The 20782-nt window shown below is 44.5% G+C and overlaps 12 protein-coding genes across 12 annotated transcripts; 6 read left to right on the plus strand and 6 right to left on the minus strand.

The window, feature by feature from the left end:
* Positions 1 to 74: 74 nt before the first annotated feature.
* V865_006222 (uncharacterized protein) lies at positions 75 to 542 on the minus strand (the record flags this gene model as incomplete). Its single annotated transcript, XM_066229981.1, has 1 exon — positions 75 to 542. The coding sequence occupies one exon, from the start codon at positions 540 to 542 to the stop codon at positions 75 to 77; it is 468 nt and encodes a 155-aa protein (XP_066086078.1).
* Positions 543 to 1423: 881 nt separating this feature from the next.
* V865_006223 (uncharacterized protein) lies at positions 1424 to 3283 on the plus strand (the record flags this gene model as incomplete). Its single annotated transcript, XM_066229982.1, has 4 exons — positions 1424 to 1650; positions 1709 to 2134; positions 2189 to 2966; positions 3035 to 3283. The coding sequence occupies 4 exons, from the start codon at positions 1424 to 1426 to the stop codon at positions 3281 to 3283; spliced, it is 1680 nt and encodes a 559-aa protein (XP_066086079.1).
* Positions 3284 to 4037: 754 nt separating this feature from the next.
* Positions 4038 to 4628, plus strand: V865_006224 (uncharacterized protein; the record flags this gene model as incomplete). The annotated part of the gene is made up of 5 exons (XM_066229983.1): positions 4038 to 4136; positions 4225 to 4272; positions 4381 to 4425; positions 4498 to 4560; positions 4626 to 4628. 5 exons carry the CDS (start codon positions 4038 to 4040, stop codon positions 4626 to 4628), a joined length of 258 nt encoding a protein of 85 aa, XP_066086080.1.
* A 585-nt stretch (positions 4629 to 5213) lies between these two features.
* Positions 5214 to 5698, plus strand: V865_006225 (uncharacterized protein; the record flags this gene model as incomplete). Its single annotated transcript, XM_066229984.1, has 3 exons — positions 5214 to 5420; positions 5483 to 5548; positions 5663 to 5698. The coding sequence occupies 3 exons, from the start codon at positions 5214 to 5216 to the stop codon at positions 5696 to 5698; spliced, it is 309 nt and encodes a 102-aa protein (XP_066086081.1).
* A 656-nt stretch (positions 5699 to 6354) lies between these two features.
* Positions 6355 to 7022, minus strand: V865_006226 (uncharacterized protein; the record flags this gene model as incomplete). Its single annotated transcript, XM_066229985.1, has 2 exons — positions 6355 to 6384; positions 6603 to 7022. The coding sequence occupies 2 exons, from the start codon at positions 7020 to 7022 to the stop codon at positions 6355 to 6357; spliced, it is 450 nt and encodes a 149-aa protein (XP_066086082.1).
* A 755-nt stretch (positions 7023 to 7777) lies between these two features.
* Positions 7778 to 8702, minus strand: V865_006227 (uncharacterized protein; the record flags this gene model as incomplete). The annotated part of the gene is made up of 4 exons (XM_066229986.1): positions 7778 to 8171; positions 8235 to 8377; positions 8453 to 8594; positions 8665 to 8702. The coding sequence occupies 4 exons, from the start codon at positions 8700 to 8702 to the stop codon at positions 7778 to 7780; spliced, it is 717 nt and encodes a 238-aa protein (XP_066086083.1).
* Positions 8703 to 9023: 321 nt separating this feature from the next.
* V865_006228 (uncharacterized protein) lies at positions 9024 to 10408 on the plus strand (the record flags this gene model as incomplete). Its single annotated transcript, XM_066229987.1, has 5 exons — positions 9024 to 9059; positions 9133 to 9233; positions 9294 to 9372; positions 9445 to 9927; positions 10040 to 10408. 5 exons carry the CDS (start codon positions 9024 to 9026, stop codon positions 10406 to 10408), a joined length of 1068 nt encoding a protein of 355 aa, XP_066086084.1.
* A 464-nt stretch (positions 10409 to 10872) lies between these two features.
* Positions 10873 to 12155, plus strand: V865_006229 (uncharacterized protein; the record flags this gene model as incomplete). Its single annotated transcript, XM_066229988.1, has 5 exons — positions 10873 to 10966; positions 11035 to 11135; positions 11235 to 11328; positions 11399 to 11482; positions 11593 to 12155. 5 exons carry the CDS (start codon positions 10873 to 10875, stop codon positions 12153 to 12155), a joined length of 936 nt encoding a protein of 311 aa, XP_066086085.1.
* A 90-nt stretch (positions 12156 to 12245) lies between these two features.
* V865_006230 (uncharacterized protein) lies at positions 12246 to 15621 on the minus strand (the record flags this gene model as incomplete). Its single annotated transcript, XM_066229989.1, has 9 exons — positions 12246 to 12632; positions 12706 to 13424; positions 13487 to 13697; positions 13756 to 13921; positions 13980 to 14581; positions 14655 to 14839; positions 14907 to 15165; positions 15230 to 15476; positions 15551 to 15621. 9 exons carry the CDS (start codon positions 15619 to 15621, stop codon positions 12246 to 12248), a joined length of 2847 nt encoding a protein of 948 aa, XP_066086086.1.
* Positions 15622 to 15934: 313 nt separating this feature from the next.
* V865_006231 (ribosomal protein S12) lies at positions 15935 to 16743 on the plus strand (the record flags this gene model as incomplete). Its single annotated transcript, XM_066229990.1, has 4 exons — positions 15935 to 16100; positions 16248 to 16510; positions 16575 to 16647; positions 16721 to 16743. The coding sequence occupies 4 exons, from the start codon at positions 15935 to 15937 to the stop codon at positions 16741 to 16743; spliced, it is 525 nt and encodes a 174-aa protein (XP_066086087.1).
* Positions 16744 to 16848: 105 nt separating this feature from the next.
* Positions 16849 to 18086, minus strand: V865_006232 (uncharacterized protein; the record flags this gene model as incomplete). The annotated part of the gene is made up of 3 exons (XM_066229991.1): positions 16849 to 17015; positions 17180 to 17726; positions 17778 to 18086. 3 exons carry the CDS (start codon positions 18084 to 18086, stop codon positions 16849 to 16851), a joined length of 1023 nt encoding a protein of 340 aa, XP_066086088.1.
* A 1727-nt stretch (positions 18087 to 19813) lies between these two features.
* V865_006233 (uncharacterized protein) lies at positions 19814 to 20739 on the minus strand (the record flags this gene model as incomplete). The annotated part of the gene is made up of 2 exons (XM_066229992.1): positions 19814 to 19960; positions 20017 to 20739. 2 exons carry the CDS (start codon positions 20737 to 20739, stop codon positions 19814 to 19816), a joined length of 870 nt encoding a protein of 289 aa, XP_066086089.1.
* Between the last annotated feature and the right edge of the window lie 43 nt (positions 20740 to 20782).

The raw sequence follows: 20782 nt of genomic DNA on the forward strand, positions 1-20782 counted from the left end.
GTACAACAATTGGTCAGATGTGTCCATAGATATATGTACAAGATGCTCCTTCGTCCTTCTCGTTTCTGATTGATTCAGAACCACTTCCCAACTCTGCCTTTCCTTCTTTCAGCTTTGATCGCTTTGATCTTCGATTCCTCGCTTTGTTCTCCCTCGCTCAATGTGGTAGTTTCGACCTCAATTTCCGTCGCTCGTCTTCTGACATCTCGTTCCTCCACACTGAGGCCGTTGGCTCGACTTGAGACCGAACCGAAGATGTGCTCCGAATCTGATTCACGTTGCATCCATCGTAAACATTCTCGATCGATGGGTGTCAATCTCGAGAATGATGAAGAGGTGGATGTGATAGATGAAGTGGAGGTGGTAGATTCGACCGATGCCAAAGTATTGACAGATGTAGATGATTGTGTTCGACTATGTGTGCTTGATATGGAGACATATATAGATGATGGGTTGGAGTAGATAGTGTTTTTGGATGAAGATGCGATAGGTCCCGAAGGGAGGAAAGGAGTTTGGTTAACGAAGAATGGATGGGTGGACATCTTGTTTAATTATGAGTCTTCAATTCTGGTGTGTGATTAGGTTTGGTTTGGGATGATTTGGGATGAGTTGTGTCTGGCTTTGGAGCTCGTGAGGTATGATTGTCTTGTTGGTGGGACATTTTCCTCTCAACATCTTCAAGACGATCCGTCTTATACCTTCTGGACCTCCTTCACTTCATGTTCCAATCCAACATTACCCATCAGGATCAACATCAACCTTCACTCGGTGATCCATCAAACCCCTCATGAGAAACATCCGATCAATTCAGATATTTGAATAGAGACTGACACCTACACGTGGTATTACATTCATTCTTAATACCTTGCCATACTGTTTGGTATGTGTATTCAGGGGTAGATAGTCAAGATGTAACATGTCAGATGTTACAAAAAGCCATTTATGTCAGTGTCATCGTGTAGGACGATCATTTTACTGTCTGATCGAGTTTGAAAACTGGTAGATCACCGGATTGAGTGTTTCACGTATCTCGATCCGGATAAAATACACAAATTTCCTAAAAGGCTAGTTCGGATGACAGCACAGATGACTAGATGATGAAGCCGAAATGAATAGGTGGTGAAGGTGTTTCAAGCATCTGAATTAGATGAGCAACGATTTGAAACATGACAACGGCCAATGACAAAGATCCAGAGCATGAGAGATCATCGTCTATTGTCCTCAGCCTCTGGTGCTAAGTGCTAGTGGAAGTGTCGAAGCGGTGATCGCCGCGTGTCAAGTCATCTAGGGATCTTTCCTCCACTTTTCGTCTGCCAAGTTGAATGTTGAGAATTTCAATCACAACGGATCTTGCTCGCTTTCATCTCCACACATCTGCGCAATCAACCGATCTTATCGTCTCTCGGTGACTGCCAAGAACAGGATGAGAGTCAAGCTGACCCTACTTCCTCCTTTCGCTTCGGCGAAGTTGATTCTACCGGTACCGGAAGGATGCAAGACGATACATGATCTGAAGAAACATATCCTGGAATCCATCTCGGTAGTATCTCAACATGCTTACAAAGCTAAGGAATTGGTATTGGAGATAGACGGGTTTGAACTTCTGGCAGGGAGTCAAGTAGGAGTGATCGAGGGTGGGGACGTGGTCTCGTAAGTCTGCTGACTCGACAACTTTGGACAATGAAGGCAACAGCTGATGGAGACGTAGGGTGAGGTTAGCTCCAGGAAGTTCGAAAGTTCAAGTCGATCCGGTTGAGAATAAGAAGCGGAAGGCTCATGATAAAAGTAAAGAGGCTGATAAGATCAAGAAGAAGCGAAGGACATCGACCAGCAAGACGTCTCAAGTCCATATCAGCTCAGCTACACGATTGCCTATCGTCACTGCCGTTCCACCACCATCACAAGCTATCCCACCACCCACAAGTTCTATTCCTGCGAAACGTGCAAGATCCCTCTCGTCTTCATCATCCTCATCCAGTGCTAGCTCCTTTTACTCTAGCTCCTTCGACTCAAGTTCGGATTCAGAATCAGCATCATCTTCTTCTTCTTCTTCCTCAAGTTCTTCAAGTTCAAGTTCAAGTTCAAGTTCATCTTCGTCCACATCGAGCCATTACCCAGTCCTATCAAAATCATCGTAAGTCACATATCTCCATCATCTGACGCGAATATTCACTGACCTTGCAATCAGTACTGGTCGTTCACAAGTTCCTCCAGGTGAAGGTAAATCGTCCACCAAAAACCGGAACGCCCGTCGTCGACTAGCCAAACAATACAAGAAGAAACAGATAAGCCAACAGCCACCTCGCGATAAACGGACGAGCGAAAGTGTTGTCGAAGCCGTGACGGCGACTTCAGCAAGTGTCAGCTCGGGTGAACAGCAGATACCGGTACCCGGGAGTATGGCAAATAGGAATAAGAGAAAAGGGTTCCTGAGCGATATGAAAGATAAGAGAGGTGTTAAGACGGTATTTAATGATAACAACGAAGATGGGGAAGGGGACGTGTCGATTGGGATGGAAGGAGCGCAAGTGAAACAAGATGGATCAGATCAGGCGAATGGAGATGGAGATGCCGCTTTACCTTTTCAAGATACGTCCTACGTCGAAGAGCTCGCTGTCAGGAAGGAAGAGATGGTGATTCCTTCTCAGATGGTGGATTTACCCAGTAACCTGTTTGTCACTTCGGCTGAGTTTCCTAGAGCACCCACTTCCCCTAGGTGGAGCCAGCGCCGACAACATGTAGTTGAAGAAGCACTTTCTGCCGGTGATGATGAACTTGAAGATTTGTCCGATGGACAGGAGATAGAGATGGAAGGAGAAAATGATGAAGAAGAAATGGTGAATGCCGATATATGCGATACGGATGAATCACTCTGGGAAAGAGTGGAAAGAGATTTTGAAAGTCTATCTGTACTCAGTCTAGATGGTATGGGGTCGTTGAAAGTTGGAGAGATGATCACATGCAAGGTAAGCTGCAATCTCTGTTCAATGTACTCTGACAGTATACCATGGCTAACACTGTATGGACACGTCAGGAACTCGAACTGGACATGATCACCTATTCACCTGCGTTAGTCACCAAGATCGCCAAAGTAACGCAAGTGACAGATGGACAAGTAAGGTTAGAATGGATCAAGAAGCCTGTAATAGTATATGATGGGTATGAGGATGAAGATGCCGGTGGAGTCAATGAAGTCATGGAAGAAGTAGAACAGGAGGAGGTGATGCTGGATGAAGGAGAAGTGGCGGCTGAGAAATGGAAACTAGCCCAACGTGATCTGTAAGTTAGCATAACGCATGATGTTGTCTCAGGGCATGTATTCCTCTATGTCCTTTCAATGACCTTGAGCAAACGGGAGGATGTTTATTTTATTCGTAATACGCCTTGGATATCAACCCGATTTGATACGAGCACATCATTCTCGCTCGATTCATTCTTACCTTTTCCAAATTGTGCGAGAGCGGACCGAGTAAGAGATCGTGCACGTGTGAACATTGGAACCGTGACTTACGAGCTAATTGAAGACAACTCAACCTTCTGAGCAGCTAGAATGCACCCTACTCCGTCCTTTTCCTGTCAAAGATGGAGCCAGAAGGGGAAGTGCTGCCAAGGATAACACAAAAGAGAATCAAGAAAGCTTAAAGGAGGGTGCGAGATCGGCAGATCGAGTCGACGAAATGTCAGGATCCAGGAGTCTGTCATCCCATCAATCCGTTGTACTCAAAGCGGAATCAAAAGGGAGAGCTGTCGGAAACTGTGAGAGACATCTTGCTTCTTGATTCTGATGTACATTGCTTTTCAGGTCAATGACAAAGGTCGACCGAGGCTGATCTTTACCTTGACACTCATCGAGTCGAAAATTGACTGTACTGTACATACAGTGAATCAGCTCTCGCGTAATACTAAATAATAGCAATGTGTGAGAAAAGCTATAAATACTGATTGATATGGTTTGATTTCCTGATGAACAATTGACAAACCTCATTCTCTCAAAGTATCATCGTCATCTGAATCGTACGATTTTCTTATAAACAAACATGTCTTCAAATCATGGTCAACTACCTTCAGAGGGATCTTCCTCCTATGACTTACATGCCAAGGGTTTCCAAGGTATTCCTAATACTCAAGTATCCAGAGTGAGTTTATCATTCTTCCTTGGATCAGCTCCGAATCCCTCTGGTTTCACCCCATCGCTGAAGCACTCTGTTCGATCGATACTCGTAGCAATCTGGATATACGAGCTACTCGTTAGAGGAGCAAATAGCCTGGACTGTAAGCATCACAATCATCTTTCTTCCGAGACGAGTTCTATAATTACTCGACGATATATCTTGTTCATAACTCTTTAGATCGTCTAACCTGGTCTTTTCCATCAATTAGGCGGGGCAGCAATCGTCTGTGGCACCCACTCAAGGCCTTTCAAGAGTGAGTATGTCATAGGCAATGATACGTCCTGTCTCTGAGGCACTTTGATGTCCGTTAACTTTTGATGCATAGGCTTCTACACTTAGCGCCACGGCTGAAGAATTTAAGCCTGGTTCCACAGCAACCAGCAACAATGTGAGTCTTGCTGAATGAAATCTTTAAGGGATACGCTGGAGATTCCAGCTGATCAATGCCCTCAGTAATCGGACTAGCTTGATCGATCCCTGTCGTAGGGTCACGAGTACAGTAGGCGTAATAATCGACAGGTACAGGTGGGGGGAATCACTTTCAGTAGCTTACTATAAGTAGGTTTGATATGTTGAATGCAACGGTGTGCTGCCGTCCTTTGTTACTATACCCTGACTGGCAATACCTCTCAAGTCGTCATCTTTGACGTAGTCGTTACATTCAAGAACTCTGTATTGACTATTGACAGAAAAATATGGACAACACTTGTCGCTATCGATCCAAGTCACATTGTCCGCTCATGTGCAATCTCCTCTTCAGTCAAGTCCGAGCAGCACTTAGGATCGGTCGAATGTGAGAAAGGAGGCGGCATGCCGTGAGAGCTGACTTTCTAATGTGATAAATGGATCTTCGATAGTAACTCCTCCCGCTTCTTATCACTACCTACTGGGGTATTATATATATAGCTACCAGCGGAGAAACTATATACCCTTTCTCTCTCTTTTACCCCAATGAATTTGAGATACATTACTCGTATCGATAAGAAAAAAAAACATTCCAAACCTGATTAGCAAGGATTGCACAGTCATTGTCATTTCGAAATGCAACAGATCCAAGATCAAAACCTTTCACGAGCTTCCACATTCGGAAGCACCAAAAGCTCAGGTAGCATGACTACCGACGAGCTGAGATCCTCCTTGGGAGCGGAATGGGATGGTATAGTCAGTAGCATCGATAAAGAGCTGAGCCGTTCCCCTACACTCGAAGAGCAGTTCAATAGTACAGACAACACCATTCTGAGACCTTCTGTGAGTCGTCGTCATACCTTGTTGTGTATCTTGGAAACTGCTAATGAATATCTCGTCACCAGAGTAAGATCAATAAGAACTATTACGAGCTCGATCAAAAAACCGTTCGAAGTTCAACACAATGGGGTGTGAGTGGTCTGTGTTATTTCGCTGTTCAACTCCGTTCTCCTCATTTCAAATGCATTGCACCTGGATTGCTTGAGCCATACGAACAAAACACTGATTTTCCTTCAACGGTACAGGAGTATGTGTCTTCACCTCACAATCAACAAGGGTGAGGCCCCGCAGGTCCTGAGAGTCAGGGACTTAAATGGTAGTCGGGGACTTGGGTCCGCAGATGCTCGTCTAACTATCCCTACTTTCAGTAACATCTATTAGTTATGCATTTTGGCATCTTACAATTAAGTCGCTCATTACGTACACACCCAGATGATCAGGTCAGACGAGTGCGAGTCTTTGAGCTTTTGCTACTACTAAGAATGTTCTTTGCCATCATAATATGCCTGGTGGCACCAAGAGATGTTGTAACCTAATTTCTTCCGACAGGGTCATTTCCAGATTTTATGAGCCGAAAGTGCAACATGCAGTGTGGACGTAGCTATCATGTCGGTCTACTGAATTCACTAGTGGTCCCACTGTATCACTGTATCGTTATACCACAGTATCCTCGATTCCATCCACCATTTGTAAAAAATCAATTTCATTCAAAGTACTTTGATTGACCCATACTACCGAACAATCCGAAAATTGTCCGTCCTTGTCTGTAAGACTTGCAGCAATTGTGTAGATTGTCCTTGAATCTTTGTTCAGACATTCAGAGTCTATATAAATCTCGTGGGCCAAGTCGTACCCTCGTATGTTCTGTTCTCCGACGATCTGTTGAGCCGATCCCGGTTGACCTTTGATAATATCATTTATAGGAGGAATATAAATTCTAGTCCCGAGTACGCGCCTCAGATTTGTTCTTTTTGTGTTAGTGTGGTTGAAAAAAGACCATCCTCTTCCACTACATGTATCTCCTCCCTCATCCTCATCAGGATCTTCCGTGACTAGAACAACAACAGAATTGGGAATCTTGTCTTTCGCCTTAGTCCTAGAGTCCAAAATACTATTTAGATCATTCATCTGGAATGTTTTGTGTAATTCATGAAGATGAAAAAGTTGAAAGGTTACTGATCTCACATGTTCGAATATCCCTCTCGTATCCGCTCTAGAAATACAAGTAGCATGTACACTGGGAGTACCGTGAAAAGACCTAAACGTATTGATTTGCTCGTTGACCAACTGTCCAAATCTTTTAGCACATCGATAAGAGATGTCTTGATTACTACCACGATTGTTATCACAATTACCATTACCGATAACTCTATAGGAAAAGGTACCATCCTTTTTGGAGATGTTGTAGTACATCGTTGTCCATTCGGTCTCTGGAGGGATTTCAACCATATTATCGGTGACGTGCTCCAATGGCGGCATTCCGATTGAATGCTGCAGATAATCCGGTACATCTTCTGGAGAAATTGTGGCTGCCAGATCTTCATCGGGTATAACAGAAGAAGAGAATGAGCCTCGTTGATGGGTGTAAGTGGGATAAGCAGGCATACTGACACACTAGTCAGATAAGCGATAGATATAGGACAAAGTAAGAATGCTTTTTGGAGAGAGAAATTGAATATTCAGATCAGGATTGTGATCAACGTTCACGAACTGCAATTGGAATATACGGCAGTATATAGCACCGGACCTACCTCGGTTGTCTATCTTACTTATCGGTCAGATACTTCTTCTTCTTATTCCCTATCTTACCTTGCCCTTTCATCCACCAGAAGCCACCCGCGAAGTAAGAAAGCGAAAAGATGTCAAATCCTCCTGTTGAGGGCCAAATGGCTAAGTACAAAGGATAATAGATAGTATATCGAGTCATGCGAATCCGGCTCACACATTCGTTCACACGTCATTTGTCAATGCAGTATCATTTGTAAACTGAATTTTCAAGTTCGAGTTGTTGAAAAGTAGTTGGGCTGTTACTTATGAGTTTTTAAAAAGGTATTTTGCGTGAGCTAGTTCACAGAATGGTTGACTTGATGCTTCCTTCAATGCTGTGCATCCAGTCGAGTCCAAATCAGGTTTCGCTCAGATACTATACATAGAAAATTCGTGGTGGAGTATGGTCAAGGAGCTCAAAGTTTCATATCAGCAAACCAAATACAAGTTCATGAAATATGCAATAAAATACAACATTTACAAATCGATTTGCGTTTATGATATAAAACGTTCTTCAATGTCCATTTCCGTGATTACTTTCTCTCTACGTGTCTTCCATCTATCTCAATCTACACTTATAGTCATGTCTAGATTCATTGTCTAATATCATCCGCAACCTCTTTGACCTCTTCGTTCTTCTCCAACATATCTCTCAGATGAGCTATATCCGCCCATCTCTCAATTTTCCCATTCCACTTATGTTTCTCATGATTGTACTCCACATCCACCACCATTATACTAGTATTATAACATGGTTGGGTCAGATCAACCTTGTGAGATAGTTTGAATCGCAAAGTATGTGAGATTAACTGCAAGAGACATGATAACCATGCGCCATGAGATACTATCATCACTACTTTCTGCTCTTGAGCTGCTTCTGTGGACTCTATATTCGAATTGTGAAATCCGTTTGTAGATGGGAGTGGTGTAGGAGGAATATGGGAGGATAGGAAGAGGTCGAACCACCCTGATACCCTACGTAAAAGTCTATTGTAGAGGATAGAACGTATCAGTACTGTGACGCATGGTGTATGACCGAACGAAACTCACTCATGAGAACTCTCGGCATCTGGGGGAGCATGTTCGCCCCTTTTCCTCCTTCTGCCCTCCATCGAGCCTAGACATCTCTCTTTGATTCCATCATGTAATTTTAGGTGTATATCGGGATGATGACGCAATACGATTTCTGCGGTCTACAAATCCGCGATTCGAACAAAGGAGATCAGCGAAGGCTACCTTAGGACGAGAAGCTCGGGGGGTTAGCTCACCTCTCTGGCTCTCGAAAGAGGTGAGGACCACGCTTCATGGATCTTGAGATCCTTCAACCGTTGAGCCAAACGTTCAGACTCTTTGCGACCGTGGGCATTCAACGGCGTGTCTTTGTGTCCTTGAATGATACCTTGGACGTTGCTAGGGATTGCAGGTGAGACGTTAGTGGAATGGTCTGTTTGTTTGTATTCGAGGCAGCAATATTACTCACTCTTCTGTCTGTCCATGTCGGACAAAGTATAGTAACATGTTATGTAGGACGTAGATACAGGAGTTATATGTGTGTATTTGACATGAGAAGTGAACAGATGAATGAGTGGATTCAGATGATCGATCCAGGTGGAGGCAAAGGTTCATGTTAATCTAATCTGGGATAAAATAACGAAAACAGCCCAAAAGATATTCGAGTGACTCGTTTCCAGTGAACCATGATGATACGAGAGGAATTCGATCATACTCGTCGTATCTTGGCTTTTTATCTTTTTATCGCTTTTACAGCTTGCATCTTCACATAGCTTGTCATATTCCCCCAGTACAGTCTACATATCATCGCATAAAATCAAAGCAAAAATGTCCCCCATCATTGTATCCTTAGGTAACCCCCTTGTACGTCAATTTACAGAATTGACAGTTCACGGGTTCCAAGAACATAGCACTGACTCTCGACAAACGTTCATAGCTCGACATCCAAGTCGACCCAAAGGAAGGGCCTCAATACCTTGAGAAATACGGTCTCAAGTCCAATGATGCTATCCTTGCCGAAGAGAAGCACATGCCCATGTGAGCAGTGTCCGCTGAATGTTCGACACCAGATTGAGGAGCTGATATATAGTGATATAGCTACGATGACATTGTCGCCAACGCCACCGTAACTTACGTTGCTGGAGGTGCTGCTCAAAACGCCGCTCGAGCTGCTGCTGTGAGCTCATCAGATCTCATCTACCTTCGGGAAGTCTTATGGGCTAACTTTTTGTCTTCTTTTTTGTGGTAGTACGTCCTCCCAGCTGGTTCAGTAGCATACATCGGATCTGTCGGTGAAGACGACCTGAAGCAAACTCTCTTATCAGCCAACGAAGCTGAGGGTGTCCAATCAGCCTACCAAACTCAACCTTCTCCAGCAAGGACCGGTGCTTGTGCAGTCATCTTATCCAACCATGACAGATCATTATGTACCACCCTCCGAGCCGCTGAGATGTTCAGCCCATCTCACCTTGCCACCCCCGAGATCTCCGAATTGATCAACAACGCCAAATACTTCTACATCGAAGGGTTCTTCCTCACTCACGGTATCGAGAGCGCCCTGGAGATTGCCAAACAAGCTTCCTCAAGGGGTAAAACTGTCGTGTTGAACCTCTCTGCACCATTCATCCCTCAATTCTTCAAGGTCCAACTTGAAGAATTGCTCCCTCACGTGGATATCCTTATTGGTAATGAGAGCGAAGCTGAGGCTTACAAGGAGGCTGCTGGTATGGGAGTGAGTGATAATTTTGATTTGACGGAACCTCAACTCCAACCTCAGACTCAACCTGTATTGCGTTCTTTGTAATTGCACAAGAGAGTTTTGCTGATCCCAAAAAATCTGCTAGGACGCTACTCTCGCCCAAGTCGCTTCCACCCTCGCAGCTATGACCAAATCCAACGCTTCTCGACCTCGTCTCGTAGTCATCACCCAAGGTGCCGAATCCACCCTCGTCGCTTCATCCGCCGCCTCCAGCTCACCATCCAACTTAGCTCCTGAGGATGAGAACCCAATGACATACCCTGTGCCCAAGTTGGCCGCCGACAAGATTGTAGATACCAACGGTGCTGGTGACATGTTCGCAGGTGGTTTCTTAGGTTCTTTAGCTCAAGGTAAAACCTTGAACGAATCGATCGAGATTGGTCACAAGTTGGGTCAAATGTGTTGTGGACAGATTGGACCCAAGTTGATCTGGCCTAAGGAGAACGTTGTATAAGTTGACCTGTGGCTGGGTCAGAGGATAGATTGAGAAGAAAAGTACTCGTAGGCTTCAACGCTTAATATACCATTTCATGTAATATACCCCTGCAATTTGTTTTGTTATAGGATAAATTAGTGAAAAGAAAACTTGTTTTGTCATATTATATAGAATAGACGAGATGCAACGCCCAATTCAACAGGGATATTCCTTAAGTTATTTGTACCAGTCATGCATGTTCCTGAATCAAGAAAATCGACGTGGAGGTTGTCCACTTTTGCATTCTTTTTTTGGGTGGCGAATATTCCCATGTTCACCATTCCACGTCAATCTTCTCAATCTTCCACGCATTCATACTACTTACCACTGCAAATCTATCAACTACAAGGGAAATTGGCATCGATTATTTCTACGAGAATAGAGAACCAATCAAGCGCTTTGCGACTCAATCAAAATCTGAAGGAGGTGACCACTACCGAAAAATGCCTTCGTACAAGAAAGTCCCACTGAAAAGTATAAAAACCCTCACGTTTTATGCCGATCAATTGTCAAATTCAAGGAGGGTGGATCCGATTCGTGAGTGATCCAGAATCAATCTGTCTTTGGGAGGGATGGATTCCAACTGAATTTATTCCGTCGTCTAGCCCAGCTCACCTGCGTTGGATCAGCATGTAAATCCTATCAACCCGAGGTAGTCCAATGTACAAATATGGGTGACGATGGTCTAGGCGGTGTTCAGTGGAGAGTGAGTGACTCTTTGACCATACCACACCAATTGACACCCATCGACTACGGAGAAAAAGGTGTGGGGTTCGGGCAGCAGCTGATAAGCTGTGTTCGACAGTGCGACACGGACCTACCTTCTTCTTTGAGATTGGGTAAAGTCGAAGTATCCTGTGAAGGATGGTCTAAAAGTGGTGATATGAATGTCTTACAGGGTGAGCCATACCTTTATAATTCACATACCTTCTTAAGATGGAGTCAAGCTAATCCGGTTCCTGTTGATAGGATCATGTGGCTTGACATACAATTTGAATCGAGTGAATAAAGGACTAGAATACGGTGAAGATCCATTCTTACCTTCAAGTTGGGGTGAGTCCAAGTCCAAATCTCGAGAAATCAGAACAATCCTAAACAGTCACCCATCTCCAAATTCAGGCTGGATATCATACTGATATACATACTCTATGTCATGTTCGTAGATTCTCTCTTCAACAAAGGATTCAATATCCTTTTCTACCTCATCTCATTTATCATTCTGTACAGTTTGATTCGATCATTGATCCAGCGATTCTTCCCTCGTTATACCCCTCCGAGAATATCAAGGTTCTTACCATTCTCAGGTCCTGGCGCCGGCGGCGGTGGTGGTGGTGGTGGTGGGGGCGGGCCAGGAGGAGGCGGTGGTGGAGGGGGGCCAGGATTCAATCCTGGTACTGGGGGAGGTCCACCTCCACCATATACCAAACATCCCTCCATCCCTAGCCAGAACCAAAGTGCCCAAAGTACAGGATGGTCGCCTGGGTTCTGGACTGGATTAGCAGCTGGTGGATTAGGGACATACTTGGCAAATAGTAATAGAGATAGGAGACAAGCTCAGAGGGATCCATATGCTGGTATGATGGGTGCTAGGAATAGGTTTGGAAGAAGGTTCGACGAGGATGATGATCAGTGGGATAGGGGTGTTGGACCATCACGAAGGGGTGGGAATGAGGGATTGGGTGAGATGAGGAGGGCTACTGGGTTTGGAGGAAGTAGTACGCGTTAAGTCTCCAGGGTTTGGTATATACACACGGAACATGAACCCAAACAATGCATATGAAGGTAAATCCAAATCTCTGAATTGTGCGCTAGTTACCTACTTCCCACCTCTTCTCTGTTTTCTCTTCCTACCAATCAAACTACCCAGGTGATTACCCAATTTCTCGATACCTTTCTTCTCATTTACATCCTCAGCACCACCTTGCTTAGGTTCTTTCTGTTCAACCCTTGGACCTCTTTCGCTCTTACCTGCTTTGAATTCTTTCTTGGCGCCTTTTCCATCTCTCTTCTTATCAAATTTGGCTTTCTTGTTCTTCGGCGTAGAAGCATTCCCACCTTCATCGTCACTATCTTCAGCGGCGATCACGCCTGATTTCCTTTTTTCCCCTACACCAAATTCCCTCTTTCCGTTCCTGTCCTTGTTTCGAGGTTCCCTAGGTTCATCTCGATGCGATGTAATCTTCTCAACTCGTCTCCTCACAACCTAAGCGATACGCAAAACCATTAGCACTCCATATATTTGTTCTACTGGAATGATTGATCAAGTATAGACTCACCTGAACATTCTCAATACTAAATTCAATCAGCAAAGTTTTCCCACCTCTCATCCCACCTTCTGAACGATCATCACCCTCACTCAAACGCTGTTCTATCCTTTTCAATCTACCTTCCAACTCATCTACACTTTCACCTCCTTTGGAAGTCTTGCCTTCTCTGGCACTCTTCAACTGTTGTTCAGTCTTATCTTTCAAATCTTTTAATTCCTCTTTCCACCAATCCCACATCAATTTCCCTACTTGGGAATTGTTATTGGCGAATCGAAGTACTTTCAAAGCATCTTTATGAGATCTCATTTCCAAGAAACCATATCCCTTAGATCGTCCTTGTCCACTTAACGGATCGACTTTCTCGGTTTGTCTGACGATCTTGGATTGGATCACCGCTGTCTCCCTTTCTTTACCTTTTCCTTTTTTAGATGATTTACGAGCTTCGAGGGCAGCCGATAACGTTTCGTCCATCTCTTCTGTCCTACTTAATCCTTCTCTCTCTTCTTTGGATACCTCCGCGTCGAACTCTCTCACAGCGTATATAGCCAATCGTTTGAGCGTACGATCAGTGGCGAATAGTGGAAGTTGCCTAATGGATAGACGGGTTTTAGAGATGTACAATGAAGGGTTAGATCGAAGAAGGGTTTTTCGGGCGTTGAAGGACGCTTGTCGTTTTTCGACTTCTGCCTCGGGCAATGAAGCTGCCGCTGGGGAGTTGGGGAATATTACTGGTTACACAAGTCAGCTTGATGGTTCTTGTATTGGGTTTAGAAACAGACTTAAAGCCCACCTCCTTCTCTCATAAGGTATGTATTCCTCTTATCACCCGCGTTCCTAGCTCTCTCACTATCCTCTTTCATCAGGCCAGCCTGTTCTCTAGTGACAGCTCGGGAAACTTCCAAAGTTCTCCCATGAAGGACTAATCGACTAGCGAGCGAAGACGAGGGATCCGCGGTAAGTACTGAAGGAAGGGCAAATGGATTTTTGGCTCCTCCACCAAGCTATGGGGACGATCGTTAGCTTGGACGAGTGCTTCATGTATAGGAAAGATCAACGTACCGGCATAGCATTAGCACCTGTCTCTCTAGCTACTTTCTCCGCTTCTTGAATGGCTTCATCGGCATGTTCGACTTTCCAGAAGCAGACAAATCCAGTTCCTCGCGATCGTCCAGTGGATTTATCAATGGTTATTCGAGCGTAACGTAGCGGACCAAATGATCGGAATCTGGCAGGACGTCACATAAGTACTACAGAAGGAGGGAGACCAAATTTGTTCTACTTACAAGGTGTTTAGTTCTTGCTCGGTAGCTTCAAATGGTAGATTTCGAATGAATAACGTTGATCCAACATCAACAGATGGTAAAGCGGGTTTGACAGGCTCTTCTTCTTCTTCCTCATCTTCGTCTGAGCCAGCTTCTGACATAGTAACATCCTCATCATCCTCCGCCTCATCCTCACCGCTCTCTTCATCTTCATCACCTTCACTTCCAGACTCGTCGTCATCCGAATCCTCTTCACTTCCAGATCCTTCTTCAGAACCAGACTCCGAACCAGATCCAGCAGAATCACCTCCTTCTTTTGCCTCGGCACCATCCACTTTTCTGGCCTCTTCCCATTTCTCTTTACTCAAAGCAAAGTCCACCGCAACCTCTCTACCCTCTTTGCCCAATTTTGTCTTGAGGACTTTCCCATTAACACCTTCAATAGCTTTCTCGGCGTCTTTACGAGTGAGGAACCATACAAAGGCGAAACCTCTTGCTCGGGGTGGTGGAGGTGGTTTGGAGGGATCGGATGAAGGTGGAAGTTTGGATGGAAGAGTTGGTAAGTCGATAGAATGAATGGGACCATATGGTAAGAATGTTGCTCGCAGATCTTGGATCGTGGTCTATCCTCGGATATGGCAGATCAGCTTAGTCACATAATGATCCTCACGATAGGTAATGAGACTTCAAACTCACATCCCATGCGAGATTACGGATGATCAATCTACCAGCGTGACTCTGACTTTTACCTTCACCCCTTGCTGAGAGCTTTTCCAATCTCTTCTTGAGCACACAAGAGAGTAAAGAGCCCTTGTACGTGTGTCCATGCAATTTAGGTAATGCCTTGAGAGCTTCACCATGAGAAGGGAAGATGATATTCGCTATTATCAAGATGATATAGTCAGTTGGTATATCCTGTCATGCGTAGACTCAAAAAGATCAACTCACCTGTATCTTCTTTAGCAGCTTCGCTCTCGCCTTCATTTTCTTCAACAGGTACAGGATATACAAGTTCCGCTTTACCATCGATCTTCCTGACTTTCTTCCATAATACATTCTTGGTGATCCCATCTGGTAAGCCAGAAAGTACCAGTGTTCTAATAGCATTTGGATCACCGGATTTCTCTTCTCCAGCTGCAACACGAGGTTTGGCCTTGAATTTGGAATCTTGATCAAATGCAGCAGCTTTACGTTCTTTCAGTGGTGCCTAAAGATTCAACGACCATAAGCTCTCCTTCCAGCATAAAGGTCTCGGAGAACGATGAGCTTACTCTTTCTCCTGCTATAGACACTCTAATCTTTCGATTCCCACCTCCAAATACGCTCCCATTCAATTCCTGTACTGCCCTATCGGCATCTTCTTTCAAAGAGTATGTAACGTATCCTACACCTTTCGATTTACCGGTATCTTTATCGGTAGCTACGAATCCGTGTCTCACTGGACCAAGATATGAGAAATGAGTGAGCAAGTCGGTGGTGGTCGCTGTGTAAGGTAATGAAGAGACGAAGACAGTCGTACTAGTGGATCAAATTGGACATTGTCAATGATCATAAGAGGACGCGGTATCGGTATCAATGGAAGGAGAACTCACTTGACTCTCTCTTTCCTGTCCTTCTTGGATCCGGACCCCTCCGATAATGGTATGAAGTCTTCTTCGGACATGATGTCTTGATCTTTCCACGAAGCAATCGAAGAGTAAGTAGACTTGATCAATGCATGTGCTCTTTCAAACTTTCAACTCTTTGGATTTTGTGTTTTTCTGAAATCTTTCTGAGATCGCATAGGCGGTTCCGACGGAAAACATCCTTTTAAACCTCCATAAACGCCACATCATTCCCACTTTGGGTAGGAATGATAAAGGGATCATGGTTGAAAATAAGTTGATTGCTGCTGTTGCAGTCATCCGGTAATGATCTATCTGTTCTTCACTGCTTCCTCTCATCTTTGGTTTGTACCATCCATCACACTATTCAGCATGAACGCTACCAAATCGCTTCTCGCTCTCACTTCGTCCTTCGCCCGAATGGCCGTCAGGCCGCAAGTCCCTCTCGCTTCTTCCTCACGATCGGTCATACCCCCTGTAGGAAGAGAGATGAGAGGTTTCGCTTCATCTTCGAGATGCGAAGCTACCATTCAGCAGGGTGAGTAAACGCTCATTCAATCAATCGAGTATGTCATTCACTGACCACTCGAACCTGTTGAATATTCATCTCGTGTACTTTGCTACATCACTATAAATCTCACCCCAAAATCGTGTTTTCACTTCATACTCGTCCAACCAACACCAGTCCTTCGAGGAGCTCGTAAATCATCCAAACGAAAATCATCTGTCCCCTTACTAGACAACTGTTTCCAGAAAAAAGCAGTCTGCGCCAAAGTGTACACCACCAAACCTCGTAAACCCAATTCAGCCGTTCGTAAAGTCGCCAGAGTCAAGTTGAGTAACGGGTCAATGACCACCGCCTATATACCTGGCGAAGGACACAATTTACAGGAACATAGTGTGGTATTGGTCAGAGGTGGTGGAGCGAAAGATTTACCTGGTGTTAGGGTAAGTCGCTCGACTCTATCCTGCTCATTGTCATTGGATGCTGATGTATTCTTTTTGAATATAGTACAAGATCATTAGGGGTGCTTTAGATTTGAATGGTGTAGCAGGTAGAATATCGGCGAGATCGAAATTCGGTGGTGAGTCCTTTTTTGGATATCTTTCTTCCAGTCGGTATCATGCTAATCAGTTTTGTTCTTGTCTCTTCAACAGTCAAGAAACCTAAGAAATCATAGACATCTATCGATACCTTGATATATCGATACACATGCATAATGATACATATATAACTCTGTTCAACATCAATGACACAGCAATAACAGATTGATTGGCTATATAATTCATGAAGCTCCTAAAAGCTGTTTAGGTCTTTTATACACAAACCTCTTCGCTTTGTGTCCCCTCTCCTGACCTTCTCCCGTTCCGTGACCATCTTTCCAGCATCCTTCGCAGTATAGATCGTCGTCGCATCCCAGGCAGATGAGTGTCGCATCTTTGTTGCATATACCTGTGCACATGTCCATGGACGGCGGGAGGTGGTAACAGAGAACAGACAAGTGAGGTGGAAGCGAAGGGGCAAAGAAGGAGGTATGGAGGAGCAATGTCAACATTCATAACGACATGAGAAATCCCGCATCCCAAATGGCATGTTCACTAAGAAGTGTAACTTACAGCACCAACTATCGGTATCATCATCCCTATTCATATCAAATCCAGGTAAACTCCAGCCCTTCGGTATTGTCTTCGTTGTTGGACCTTGTTGCGTCTGTCCAGGTCTGAGCGGCGAAGGTGATAATCCCATCAGGGCATCTAACCTTTTCTTCGTCTCTTCATCTACCTCTTCGTCATCCTCCTTCGGTATATGAGTAGGTAAAGAAGGGAATGATAATCCTTCCAAGCCTGGTGTTGTATTCTGCTGTTGATCATTATCTTCATTGGCTTCCTCATCAGCCTCATCGTTCGCAGGATCATGCAATTTGTCCAGATTAGCTTCCTCTAGCGCACGTATGAGGATCTGCTCCTCGGTTTCTTCCTGATCTTCCTCCCCTTCTTCCTCACTTGCTTCCTCTCCCTCATTTCTCCCAATGGAAGGTATGTGCGATTCCGCAGCTTTAAGAGCTTCTATAGCATCTTTCGCGAGGGTTTTGTCGGTCGACTGTCCACTGAGAATGTGATTGTGGGATGGACCTGATATGAGAGAAGCTAAGAAGTCTTCTACCTATACTCACATCATTCATATCAATCACATATTCCAATACGTCGAACTCACATCTCTATCCTCACTATCATTACCATCCAGTCCATTCCTCACATCATTTCCTCTGAGATTAGCTATTCGTCTAGCCAACTCGTCGTCCTCTCGTGCTCCGTCGTCTTCCTTTCCGATGTTTAAACCATCAAACCGACCATCCGCTATCCTCTCCAACTCCTCGTCTTCTTCCTCCGCTCTCTTCGCAGAGATCTCAATATTGTATCTAGGCGAAGATGGTCCAGCTTGAGATGAGGATTCATCATCGGTGAGCTGGCTTGTAGGCGCACGGAGAGCTGCGAAGCGCTTGAATAGGTCGTCGTCTGACATTTTGCGGTGGTGAGGAGAGGGAAGAATGATAGTTGAGGAACGAGGATGACCTCCACTTGGTCAATTGGGTTCAGCACATACCTAACTCGAGTGGTGGCAAAGTGTACCAGGTGGGAGTTGTGGCATCTCAAAATGAACTTCTCCAGCTAAGATAGGTCACATTGCATACTTTACACTGAGGGAGTCTAGTGGTCAAACTACCTAGGAGTTCAGACTAAAATGCTATGTCATAACTCGGACATTGACTGAAAAACCAACTATCACTTGTTTTCTTCCCGATCTCCATCTCTATCTCCATTCTCGCCCGGTTCAACTTTCGATATGTGAGATCTACAGATTCTAAAGCTTGGAATTCATTCAGACTATCCTCCCAGACTTTCATAACCTCGCATCCTTATTCCGTATGATCACTTGCAACCTGCTGAGCTCGGGGATAGCTAAGCACATTATCGATTTTACACTGGCCAATAAATTCAAGTAGTTTATCCCTCTTTTGCGTAAATGTGTTTGAGGCAGGTAAAGGTGACACAAGCATTCTAATACCCGTACTCTCACTGTCACGTCCACTTCCACGTTCAGATCGTTTGCCAGTATCAACTCCGAACCACCATTCTTTCACTGTATTCACGATAGAAGAAGAAAGATATATCTCTTGATCTTCAGGGCCGTGTGTGGTACCAAAAATCCAAATTCCATTCAAATCCTTAGTTTCTTCTAACATCTTATTGTTCCTTTGGATATCTCTTACCGTAGTGGATTTCACCTCTTTCTGTCTATAAGTTCCATTCCTTACCGTAGTCCCATCACTGATATGTCGATAAGTATATCAAGGTTTAGGTTCAATCCAGCATGGGGAAAATGCCGTTACGCTTTCTCTGATATCTTTCTTCAACCTCAATTTTGAGGCTTGGGAAGCTCTCATCGTATCACTGTATAGATCAATCAAATGATATGCAGCTTCGAGATCCTTACTTTTCCGAATTGACTTATCCAGACCTTCTCTACCACTTTGATCGGTCCCATACCATCTTGTGTGATTTGATGATAGTTCCCTAGTAAAGGGGGTTTTCAGCAAGAGACCAATAGAATACTGAGATATTGGGATCTCCCGCATTGGTCTGGTTAGAGTGATCGGAAGACTTGGATTGAGTTGTCACTTGGTGATTCGTCTTTGATGTGGATATGACTGGATCGAGGACTGGCATTGTCGATCACGTTGGAATACCTTACAGTCATTTTCGATGTTCATACTTCAGGACTGAACTACCTGTATTAGGACTCGGTATACAAAGTAAGTAAAGGAAGATAATCAAACTATGTCGCGAAGACTGACGATGCAGAGGACTTTGGTGTACTTCTAGAGCAGACCTAGATATGATTCGCCGTCGATAGACTTCCAGTACGGATAAAGGATGAATGAGAAGCAATAATTTTTTGGGTCTTCTTGGAGTCTTCAGCCGTGAACACCAACTGTGTAGCAAAAGAAATGTCCAGATTTAATCCAGGAAAAGGAAACATGATGCCACGTCAGGCAAGGTGACAAAACCGCCTGGTCAATGCTCATGACCTCTTTTTCATTCATGTTGAAGGTGACTTCGCTCTGTTGATATCCTAAACCAGGGTTTGTACCGTAAGCACTGCGATGCATTCATTCACGACCTCACAGCCAGCTCGCTCAAGATCTCCAAGTCTGATAGGTGTCGACCATCATAGGATATTATATGTATTCACCAATCCCAAGCATCTTTCGTCGACTCTGCAATTCCTCCTGGTGTTCCATCATCATCATCCATCGGTTGGGTAAGATTGACTCTCTCTAGAGCCTGCATCTCCTCCAGAGTCTTATCCCAGACTTTGACATGACCTCGCAACCACTATATCCCTCAGCCAGCGTACAAGCCTCAGCATGACTAGGTAGATCGTTAGACACCTTCCTACTCCAATATGCACTTCCCAGATTATACAGTATACTTTTCTTATGATTGTAGAATAATCCATCAGATTCATCAGGAGATACCAATACCTTGAAACCGGTGATCGCTCCTTCTGCAGATGTTCTTATCCATGAATTACCGCTTTTTATGGGATCAGTCGTAGTACCCAAGACTAAAAACCCATTAGCAAGCTTGGGCGTACCCTTGGTGAGTTCGAGTTGACCTTTAATTCGTTGTATATCTTGTATAGTAGTATGAGCGACCTGTTGAGTCCGGAAATATCGACTGATATCCTCTTCCTCATGGGATGTTTGATTTTGGGATTCGACAACGACTTTTCCGTAAGCCTTCGAGATATCTTGTGAAATTGCCCATTCTTCGTCTTTGCCCGAATAAAACTGTGTAGAAGCCACATAACGATCCCAATCTGGATCTCTAGACTCCGTGAATCCCTCTGCAACCTTATCAATTTGCGATCGAGCGTCGATATTGGTGCCGTACCATGTAACATGATCGAACGTCACTCTGTCAATAACCATCATGTTGGTAGTGTTCACTGACCAATAATAGATCGACGAGACAGGGTCGGGCGGAAACTTTTCGGCTTGTTTGCCACTTGATCCATCTCCCGTTGGTCTGAGAGTGACGGGAGCGGCAGATGAATAATGCGTTTGTGTGCCGCCCCTTCCGCAAGGGGTAGTCGTGTCTTCACTTGCCATTGTGATGTACTGTATTGTTTTGGAACCAAAAGATTTATACTGT

Source organism: Kwoniella europaea, chromosome 1, assembly GCF_036810445.1.
Source record: "Kwoniella europaea PYCC6329 chromosome 1, complete sequence".
Lineage (NCBI taxonomy): Eukaryota > Fungi > Basidiomycota > Tremellomycetes > Tremellales > Cryptococcaceae > Kwoniella > Kwoniella europaea.